Source organism: Diaphorina citri, unplaced genomic scaffold (genome assembly GCF_000475195.1).
Source record: "Diaphorina citri unplaced genomic scaffold, Diaci psyllid genome assembly version 1.1 scaffold265, whole genome shotgun sequence".
In the NCBI taxonomy this organism is placed as follows: domain Eukaryota; kingdom Metazoa; phylum Arthropoda; class Insecta; order Hemiptera; family Psyllidae; genus Diaphorina; species Diaphorina citri.
In genome coordinates this window covers 177,720-189,742 of record NW_007377702.1, presented here as the reverse complement: position 1 = coordinate 189,742, position 12,023 = coordinate 177,720, and the positions used below count along the sequence as shown (strand labels likewise).

Sequence of the window (12,023 nt, the reverse complement as noted above, 5' to 3'; positions counted from 1 at the left end):
TTGTACATTTTGGAGTTTGCCACTTGTCAGAGATTAGTGAAAAGAAAAGACTTTAAAAAAAGGTTGGTACTGGGGAAGAAAAAGGAAAAAAAGGTTAACCATCTACGGCTGCTTAAGTTTACCCTTCACAAAAACCTCTGTATTTTCTTTTTATTTAAAATTGTGTTTTTTTTTTTTCCTTTTTTTATGGGAGAGAAAGCCCTGAAGTACAGACTATAACTTTTTTTTTTTTTTAAGAGGTTTGACAGAGGGAACTGTAACTGCTATGGTCTTATCGTCCCGAAATCGAAGAGAGAAAGAGAAGGAAGACAGGATAGGAGAAAGCCAGCCGTTCCGAGAACGAACATTATCCCATCAGGATAAAATCCGCCCCGGGCGGGAATTGAACCCGCGGCCTAGCGCTTACAAGGAAGACGCACTACCCACTACCAACTAAGCTAACTAGGCTGGCTCAGACTATAACTGCTAAGGTCATTCATAAATGTCTGATTTTTATGATGACTCGCATTTCCACTGGAATTTTAACCAGGTTCTCAATTATCCTCACGAGACTGCCATCACTACCATCAGCACGGCATCCGTCCACCGAAATTTTAATGACCACGCACAACGTTGCTTAACTTCAGTGATCCCATTAGGAACTGGTGCAATGAACGTGCTATTTTCTGTGGGTTTTTTAGGCTGAACGTTGCTTAACTTCAGTGATCCCATTAGGAACTGGTGCAATGAACGTGCTATTTTCTGTGGGTTTTTTAGGCTGATTTTTTTTTTTTTCTTTTTTTTAGGCTGTGCTTTAGGCGTGTGCTGTCAAAATCAAAACGTGTTAACATTAACACCCTTCATCCCCAGCCGCGTTGAAAAATAATAGCTACTCCATACGAAAAATAATAGCTACCTATATGTAGGTAGATATAATTATGAATATCTTTAGGCGTGTGCTGTCAAAATCAAAACGTGTTAACATTAACACCCTTCATCCCCAGCCGCGTTGAAAAATAATAGCTACTCCATACCTAACTACTCGTATATGTAGGTAGATATAATTATGAAAAATTTTTTATGACAAACTGAATTTTACAATCGAATATGAAATATGAATGCTCCCACCCCTCGTGGAATGGAAAATAAAACTTTAATTTAATGAAGTTACAAGCTATAACAAGCCATGTGAAAAAAAAACCTCAAGCCCTCATCATGATAAATTCACAAGTTAACAAGCTGGGTGTGATGAACATGGAAATGTATTTTTTACCATTGGTTTAATAGGTCAATTAGATTTTCGAGTTATATTTAGAAGTGCGGGTTTGTTTCGAACTGCGAAGTAGAAATTTCCGTGGAAAAATTACCCCTTCCTTTTTGACCCAAATCCCAAATGATACTAATGTATTCCCTCATAGAACAGAAGGTACGTCGTACCTAACCCACTACCCACCTGAATATAACAGAAGCTACCTACCCATCTATACCTACCTATTGTATACAAGAGTTTGTTTCGAACTGCGAAGTAGAAATTTCCGTGGAAAAATTACCCCTTCCTTTTTGACCCAAATCCCAAATGATACTAATGTATTCCCCCATAGAACAGAAGGTACGTCGTACCTAACCCACTACCCACCTGAATATAACAGAAGCTACCTACCGATCTATACCTACCTATTGTATACAAGATATGATTTGATTACCTAGATAGATTTGATTTTTTTTTTTTTTTCCTCAGCAGTAGGTATGCTAGGTACTCCTATTTTGTGGTCAAATTCTGAAATAATGTCGAATACTCTTTCCCCCTCTCTAATCCCCCACTGTACATGTCATTGTGTTCCAGTCCTATTTCAAAAGGATAAACAAGGTATATCCTATTCAACCTATCCTATTCTACACTACTAAAAGGTATGTTTTAGAATAGCACTCCACAGGTTGTAGAAGTTGCCGACACACCACTGAAATGTCTGAACATTCCACCAGATTGTAGGATATGTGTTACTGGTGTGAAAAAAAAAAACAGGGGAGGAAGTGCAAGCGAGGGTGAGGGGATTTATTTTTTCCGCCATTTTCATGTCAACAACTGAATTCTATGAGTCTCTTTTCCTCTCTTCCCTGGCATGCCTCTTTGCCATATATCTCCTTCTTCTCCCATCTATTTTCTCCCTCCCCTATCGTCCCTCTGTCTCTTTTCCATATGTCTTCAGCCCATCCTTCCTCGTCCACTCGTTCCCCTTCTATCGTCGTCCTTTTCCCCACCTCCTCTTTCTGGTCGAGTTTGTACAATATTTTTTCAATCGAACAAGAGACAAAAGCCCAAGTTAAAACAAGGGCTTGCAATTTTTCAGCAAATTGTGTTAGGACTGTACAATTGGATGTTGTGTTACACAATTCACAGAGTGGTGTTATAAAATAGTTAATAGACTCAGTAGGAACTTCTAGTAAACGCAGGTTCGATTCCCGCCCGAGGTGAACTTCATTCTAGACAGATGAGGTTCGTTTTCGGAACGGTTCCTCCTACCCTGTTCTCTTTCTCTTTTTTTTCGGGACGATAAGACACCCGTTGTTGAAGCTATGGAAAGTGGAAATAAACTTGTGGAAAGAGGAAAAAAACTTACCTATATAAACTGAACAACATTACAAACAGGTACAAAGGCAACTTTGGATGTTATGAGAGTCCTCATGATCAATAAATAATATATTAAGCTGTGTATGTGTCCATACATGGTCGACCCCGTCGGTCGACGGTGTGTGGACACCAAAGGACGTTCCACCATTGAATCTTACCTGGAGAAGACAAACAGGACCAAAGAATTTCCCACCACACCAGCCACGCCTATGATCATGAGAAATGTACCATACACGAAATGAACCTCTTTGGAAGTGGGTCCGAACTTGCCCCAGAAACTTGAGTTGAGCGAACAGTAATCCTGAAATGAGACCAGAAAACAGAGAAAACAGTTCTAGGTAGCCTTAAATATGTTCATGAGTTATTGGCACTTAATTGGTTTCATTTATAAGGTAAATTAGTTTTTTTTTTATTTTTAATAAGAGCCAAGAAGTAGTATGGGGGATACATTTAGAGGTATTAAAATAGCGATTTAAATTTAAAATAAGGATTTCAATTCGAACAGAAGCTCAAAAATGGTATTTTACATAATGATGTATGTAAAATAAAATGAATATTTTTTCCTTCTAATGACACATTTGCATTTTGGCGCTTAACTCATTTTGGAATTTAATTCCGCTTTGAAAGTCGTTCTCAGAATCTCAGACTGGGATCTAATAAAAGTGGGTAAATGAAAGTTATATGAGAATAAATTGGAATATCTAATTCTTATTAAAGTTAAAATAAGAACGAAATTTCAGACTTCTCGATGGTATTGGCTGTCACTTTTATGTATTCAATGTTTCTTTTTCACGTGGGACACACTTTGTTCGTTCATTGTAGTGACATTATTTCCGAGAAGAAGAGGCAGTCCTAACTCAAAACTCAAATTCAAAAATAAACTCACGGTATGTCCTTGGTATTTGTTCAAACTGGCATGAGAATAAATTTTCCAGAAAAGGAAAAATAAAGGAGTCTTAATTTGCCTTGAAAATTTTCATTCAAATTTGTGTTCTTCATTTGTGAAAAGTAGACTTAATTCAATTTTGTATTTATAGCCAGGGGAAAAGAGAGGAACAAAGAAAGGAGAAAGGATAGAGAGAGAGGGAAAAAATAAGAAAGCAAATAAAATTGAAATATTCGTCTAAGAAAAATTGTATAACATTAAAACTATACAGGGTGTCCCCATAATATATGTATCACTTCATGGATTGTGCAGTTGTGCACAGAATACCTATGAAGCTACATGAACCTTTGAAGTTTTTATCAACTTGTATTATTATTTATTTACAACTTGTAATTTATTTTGATGAGAGATTTGTTCTGAAAAACCAATAAATGGAAACTTATAAAATAAAAATAAAAAAAGTATCTAATAGATTAGTCTTACTTGGGTGATGTTCCAAAGTCATAGAGCGGGAAAAATGAGGAACAAGGGATTTTTTCTTTTTCGTCTAGGTACGACTTCTAGATCCCGAGATAAATCAATTAAAAAATACCGGTAAATCTTGAACTCTGACGTTGCGTACACAATGACGTCACATCAAATGTTCCGAGCAAAGCTCCCTCGCAGGCAGCACATTAATGTGTTTGTGCGCATACGTTTCTGCGCATTTCTTTCTGTTCCTCCGCCAGCGTGCTTGCATACTGGCGCTACCTAGCGAGGCAACTGCCTGAAGTCTGACGTCACACTTCTTTGAATTCTTTCATTAGAGCTTAGGTCTCTCTCTCTCTCTCTCTCTCTCTCTCTCTCTCTCTCTCTCTCTCAAAAAAATATGTAAAAAAAACAACAAGATCTAACAAACAATAATATTATGTACCTACTATCTACCTAAGAGGTATATTTAGCTTGCGGAGCCCAGGGGCCCAGGGCAAAATGGGCCCCCAATAAGCCCCCCTATGACTGGCCCTAGAGGTCTTTCAGGGGAGAATATAGTAAGTTATTTTATTAAGATAAATTTTATTCAGACGTAGCATTTTTGGTCATGTTTTCTTCCATAATCCCTTCAATCTAATTTATAATAAAAGGTGGACTAAGAAGAAGAAGAAGGAGGAGGAGAAGGAGGAGAAGAAGAACAAGAACAACAAGAAGAAGAAAAAGAGGAGGAGGAGAAGAAGAGCAACAACAAGAAGGGATTTGTGCAGAGAGGGAGAGAGAGATCATGCAAAAGTAAGAGAGAGGTGGAGATAAAGAGAATGTGAGAAGAGATGGAATTTTAGAATATTAGATATTTCGCTCACATCATTGTGAGGGCTCAGACATCTCCACTAATTCAAATGGTGGAGGTGCCAAATAACAAATAACACGATGTTAATATTCCTGACTTGCATGATTTACTGCAGTAGGTAAGTACTTTTCATGGCCTGTGTATGTATCTTGTCAGTAATTCATTACTTTAATTAAAGCCCAACAACCTTTTTAGCCTAATAAATTATGGTAAAAGATACCTACTATGTACCTACCTAATACCTTATAATTATGTACATACAAACCTACATATTGTCATCTGTCTATCTAATACTTGGGAGATTACAAAAAAAAAAGAGGCACATTTTCGAAACACCAAAAATATTGGAAAATTGGACTTCTACCCACACTAAAAGTCACCTACATGTGAGATAATAAGAGGGCCAGGGGAGAGAAAGTCTTCTGTTCTGAGAAAAATAAATAATGACAATCTTATTCATGAGTTCTTCCTTCTTCACAAACATAGGTAGGTAGGTACCTACCTACACAGATTATACATACACACCACATGTGAAATTATTGCACATTATGAGAGAGGAGCTCCAAAGTAAAAGTGTTTTGGTGACAACTGCTCTGACAGTGTGGGTATTATTTACTGAGCAGTAAAGGGATAAAAACACTGTCTGAACTACACTTGGCAGAAGACGTCCAAACGAAATATAACTTGGAGAAGATTAGGAGAAAAGTGGAAGGAGAGAAAAACAGAAAAGAAGAGAAAGCTTGGAATGCAGTGGATGAGTGAATTATGAAATAGGAAGTGCTGGGCCTCGCTATTTAATCTACCAGGATGAGAAAAGTTCCACTAATTAACTCCACTGGAGTGTAAAATATAAGGACTCATAATTCATAATTCAATGAACGAAGGAACTGAGTTTTGAGTTTTAATTCACAGCATTTTGCATTTTGTTTGTTTCGCCATAACTTTCGAATGGTACCCCTTCCTTTTTGACCCAAATCCCAAATGATACTAATGTATTCCCCCATAGAACAGAAGGTACGTCGTACCTAACCCACTACCCACCTGAATATAACAGAAGCTACCTACCGATCTATACCTACCTATTGTATACAAGATTCTATGGAAATTTATCATCAATGGTTTGAGAATTCGACCAAAATAATCTTTGTAGCTTCCTAAGAAATATAGGATTAGGTAAGTGATGTAAATATACAATTATGTATTGTACTGATTACGAAGAAATTATTTAATCTCATTCGACCATCCTGCAGCAATTCAGCACTATACAAATAATCCCTACCTAGAATTGTATCATTTTTACCTTATGTGTATTAGGACATTATGATATTATGTTCGTGATTATCATTAGGGTCAATGAACAAAGTTGCGAAGAACAAAGAAGATTAGGACAATAATGATGCTTATGCTAATATTATTAGGTTGGAATTATTATTTCACTTCTCAGAAACCACCTCCCAGAATTACTTAATTATAGTTAGTTGGGTAGATAGGTTGTACGTTGTACGTACGTATACGTAAGTAACTACAAAATATAATTATTATGTACTTATAAATTACCTAATAAATACCTAGGTATCCAAACTTCGAAAAAATAGTCAGCATTGTAATTATGTATGTTATCTGTATAAGATTTATAGTTAGAGCATAAGTCACTTGGTCAATTTTCAGTTCAAAACAAGCTTCAAGCGTTTTGCTCATCTCTGGAGTTTGTCAGAAATTAACATTATAATAAATCACCCTAGACTAATTTGATGAATTCCCGGTCAGACTTTGTGTAATTCTTGAACGAGTAACACAAATTCCAGAAGAAAGGAAAGAGAGAGGAGAGAGAGAGATCTAATTTTAAAATTTCCCATTATGTTTTATTCGACAGAGGGGCTCATGGGACCCCAGATGGAAGGGTGGGTGGGGTCTCAGGATGAGGGAGAGGGAGATTAAAGAGGGGGAAGAGTAAGGATAGGGGGATTAGTAGTCATGAACAAATTTAATGTTCACTACTGCATACATAAGTACATGTGTCATACGTCATACATAATACGAGTATGTACCTATTAAGTTGTCCTCTTGTCCCGTGACTAAGTTTCAAATGTTGCAATAGACTTAAAGCCAGAAAAGAGTGCAGTTTGTAAAATTTTTGCACTTTGTTGGATTTTGGTTTGAGTGCAGATTGGTAGATTTTTTTCCCCCGATTAACGATTCAATGATTTGATACCTAGATAGATTTGATTTTTTTTTTCCTCAGCAGTAGGTATGCTACTCCTATTTTGTGGTCAAATTCTGAAATAATGTCGAGTACTCTTTCCCCCTCTCTAATCCCCCACTGTACATGTCATTGTGTTCCAGTCCTATCTCAAAAGGATAAACAAGGTATTAGAATATTAGATATTTCGCTCACATCATTGTGAGGGCTCAGACATCTCCACTAATTCAAATGGTGGAGGTGCCAAATAACAAATAACACGGTGTTAATATTCCTGACTTGCATGATTTACTGCTGTAAGTACTTTTCATGGCCTGTGTATGTATCTTGTCAGTAATTCATTACTTTAATTAAAGCCCAACGACCTTTTTAGCCTAATAAATTATGGTAAAAGATACCTACTATGTACCTACCTAATACCTACTATGTACCTACAATCCTACATGTCATCTCATCTGTCTATCTAATTTCTAATACTTGGGAGATTACAAAAAAAAAGAGGCACATTTTCGAAACACCAAAAATATTGGAAAATTAGACTTCTCGTGTTTGTGCGCATACGTTTCTGCGCATTTCTTTCTGTTCCTCCGCCAGCGTGCTTGCATACTGGCGCTACCTAGCGAGGCAACTGCCAGAAGTCTGACGTCACACTTCTTTGAATTCTTTCATTAGAGCGTAGGATGAAAATTGAATTTTCGACCTTTTACAGTTATTTTTTCGGAGTTTTGACCTCATATTTGGATTTTTCACAATTTTTTTATATAGAAATCGACCATTTGTTAATAATTTTTACCCATTTGCAATTGCTCCGTGAGATAATAAGAGGGCCAGGGGAGAGAAAGTCTTCTGTTCTGAGAAAAATAAATAATGACAATCTTATTCATGAGTTCTTCCTTCTCCACAAACATAGGTAGGTAGGTACCTACCTACACAGATTATACATACACACCACATGTGAAATCATTGCACATTATGAGAGAGGAGCTCCAAAGTAAAAGTGTTTTGGTGACAACTGCTCTGACAGTGTGGGTATTATTTACTCAGCAGTAAAGGGATAAAAACACTGTCTGAACTACACTTGGCAGAAGACGTCCAAACAAAATATAACTTGGAGAAGATTAGGAGAAAAGTGGGAGGAGGGAAAAACAGAAAAGAAGAGAAAGCTTGGAATGCAGTGGATGGGTGGATTATGAAAGAGGAAGTGGGCCTCGTTATTTAATCTACCAGGATGAGAAAAGTTCCACTAATTAACAGATTAACACCACTGGAGTGTAAAATATAAGGACTCATAATTCAATGAACAAAAGAACTGAGTTTTAATTCACAGCATTTTGCATATTGTTTGTTTCGCCATAACTTTCGAATGGCACGTCCAAATTTGATGAAATAAAATTTAAAGCGGGGTGTGTTTGATTGGATAGTTAAACAAGTAAAGGACATTGATTTGGTCTTTCGAGTTTTGGATCGATCGGATTAGTTTTTTTTTTATGTACCTCGGCACAGATTTCGCATTATACTTCAAGGCACATTCTTGTACATCCATGCCCATCCAAGAACGAAAAAGTATGGTTGGAAAATTTCTGCCCAGGCTGGGATTTGAACCTAGAACCTGCGGGTTGAGAGCCAGTGATCTTGATAACTGGGCCACAGAGGTGGGCATTAAAATAGGGTTGACAGCCAGAGAATGACTATTTCGTTGCTATTTATAGAATGGAATGGAGTTTAATCGAGGAGACAGGCTAAAAGTAGAAACACACTATCATCACGTCACGTCACGTGAACTCATGGGGAGTCAGAAAGATGTATGTAGTTCAGTTTTCCCATGATATTGTAGGTAATCTTATTTAGGGCAGCAACAATACAATCACGTCACGTGAGCTCTGACTTCCCATGAGTTCGCGTGACGTGATGGTAGCGTGTTTCTACCTTAATAGACGAACTGAATGCAAAATCGAATAGGTTAAAACTTGCAACTCACTCTTTTTGTTGAAATAGAAAGCTCATAAACACCCACGATAGTAATTTTGTGACTGTGACGCTAAAGTATTCACACAATCCATGGGATTCATTTAATGCAAATTTACTTTGAACTGGAAATTTTCAAATTAAAGCCCCATTATGTTTTATTCGACAGAGGGGCTCATGGGACCCCAGATGGAAGGGTGGGTGGGGTCTCAGGATGAGGGAGAGGGAGATTAAAGAGGGGGAAGAGTAAGGATAGGGGGATTAGTAGTCATGAACAAATTTAATGTTCACTACTGCATACATGTGTCTGCATACATGTACTGCAAGTTTGGCGCTTAACTCATTTTGGAATTTAATTCCGCTTTGAAAGTCGTTCTCAGAATCTCAGACTGGGATCTAATAAAAGTGGGTAAATAAAAGTTATATGAGAATAAATTGGAATATCTAATTCTTATTAAAGTTAAAATAAGGACGAAATCTCAGACTTCTCGATGGTATTGGCTGTCACTTTTAAATGTATTCAATGTTTCTTTTTCACGTGGGACACACTTTGTTTAATGTTCATTGTAGTGACATTATTTCCGAGAAGAAGAGGCAGTCCTAACTCAAAACTCAAATTCAAAAAATAAACTCACGGTATGTCCTTGGTACCTATTTGTTCAAAGTGGTATGAGAATAAATTTTCCAGAAAAGGAAAAATAAAGGAGTCTTAATTTGCCTTGAAAATTTTCATTCAAATTTGTGTTCTTCATTTGTGAAAAGTAGACTTAATTCAATTTTGTATTTATAGCCAGGGGAAAAGAGAGGAACAAAGAAAGGAGAAAGGATAGAGAGAGAGGGAAAAAATAAGAAAGCAAATAAAATTGAAATATTCGTCTAAGAAAAATTGTATAACATTAAAACTATACAGGGTGTCCCCATAATATATGTATCACTTCATGGATTGTGCAGTTGTGCACAGAATACCTATGAAGCTACATGAACCTTTGAAGTTTTTATCAACTTGTATTATTATTTATTTACAACTTGTAATTTATTTTGATGAGAGATTTGTTCTGAAAAACCAATAAATGGAAACTTATAAAATAAAAATAAAAAAAGTATCTAATAGATTAGTCTTACTTGGGTGATGTTCCAAAGTCATAGAGCGGGAAAAATGAGGAACAAGGGATTTTTTCTTTTTCGTCTAGGTACGACTTCTAGATCCCGAGATAAATCAATTAAAAAATACCGGTAAATCTTGAACTCTGACGTTGCGTACACAATGACGTCACCTCTTTTGTTAGTTCATAGCCTGGCTAAAGTTATGTTCTTGTATTGGGATCCAAGCCAAGGTCAATCCAATCTCCCTGCAGTCAAACCGATTTGCTGATTGCATTTCGCAGACCCCAATAGCCAATGATGTAATCCTTGGTGTATGTATGTACTTGAACACTGTATGACTGTATTAATATGTATATGTAGTACAGTCGAACCTCGATGATTGAGAAACTTGGTTATTCTGAGATTTTCTTCTTTCTTCTTCAGAAATTGTCAAAAAAAAAAGTACCTGTTATCAATCAAAGAAATATAAATTAATGGATCAATGAAAAATGATTATTTAATTCATTGAAAACACTTAACTACTCGTATATTAGCTTTATTCCATCAGCTTTTGAGAAAATTGCAAAATTTTCAAATAATATCTAGAATTGACTATTGAGGGGGAAAATAGTAAGTTCAGGACTTTTGTATTCCCAGTGTTGCCAAGTAAAATTTGATTAGGATCAATCATTTTCCACGGTTGCCAAACTCAAGATAAATACCTCCGGTTGACATTTCGACGACTCTTACCTTTTCTTAATTAAGTATTTCTAATTAATATTTACTCAAGTCGAAACGAGAGCAAAGAAAAGGTTAAGAAGCCTTTTATTATTTTTTCTCCTCCTTTGAAATCCTTCTGTGTTTGTGCGCATACGTTTCTGCGCATTTCTTTCTGTTCCTCCGCCAGCGTGCTTGCATACTGGCGCTACCTAGCGAGGCAACTGCCTGAAGTCTGACGTCACACTTCTTTGAATTCTTTCATTAGAGCTTAGGATGAAAATTTTTGACCTCATATTTGGATTTTTCACAATTTTTTACATAGAAATCAACCATTTGTTAATAATTTTTACCCATTTGCAACTGCTCTATTGTTTTTTATTTCAGCATAACTAATAGGTTAGCATAACGTAATAAATTATGAGGTTAGTATAAAAAATAGCCAGGTGTTCCAACTGCAAAAACCATACTGGAAGAATACACAGGTATATTAGATAGGTACCTAAGTAAGTAAATATCTGTATTTAGATCATGCAGGCATGACTGTCTTTTTGTGATGGGAAAATTCCGTTTTCCAAGCGGTCCCTTTTTTTTAGATAGGTACCTAAGTAAGTAAATATCTGTATTTAGATCATGCAGGCATGACTGTCTTTTTGTGATGGGAAAATTCCATTTTCCAAGGGGTCCCTTTTTTTTATCTTCGCAGTTGAAATTTCAAGTTCAACGAGCACAAAAAGTCGATTTGTATTTTTCTTATCTATCGTTCATGTCTATCTGTATTTCAAACGGATATTTTACTGTTTAACATCGAGCATTCCTGCCTTGGTGAACAATTTCCATATGTATTAGCATGAGATATTGTAATATACCATGCTCTCTCTATTTCTCTTGACTTCCCCCGTCCTTCTCCTTTGAATGAAGGAAGGATAAATAAAACAGTTATAGGGTGTTTAAATAGTTTTTAGTAATAAGGTAAAAACACTATACTAGTACATTATCACTTCGCAACCCCTCGTACCTCCTACACATGTTGGTAATTTTCAACCATGGCATAGGTTAGAAGCTAAGTCTAGTAATAAAACGAATGGTTCAGTGAAGCCTAGAAAATGTTTTCAATTGTACCAAGAGATCATGTTCATGAGAGTACTACTGTTGTCCTGATTAAAATAAAATAAAATGAAAAACTACATAGGTACACCTCAAAGTGAATGGAGAAAGTTATGACAATCAAATATCCCTTCTT

The 12,023-nt window shown here is 36.3% G+C and overlaps 1 protein-coding gene across 1 annotated transcript in view; it reads right to left on the bottom strand.

Moving 5' to 3' along the window:
- LOC103506845 (melanopsin-like) overlaps positions 1–12,023 on the bottom strand; it is a 77,974-nt gene that overhangs the window by 57,173 nt on the left and 8,778 nt on the right. The window contains exon 2 of the mRNA XM_026821814.1: positions 2,767–2,942. Coding sequence (XP_026677615.1) covers positions 2,767–2,942 — 176 coding nt within the window. The remainder of the gene's footprint in view (positions 1–2,766; positions 2,943–12,023) is intronic.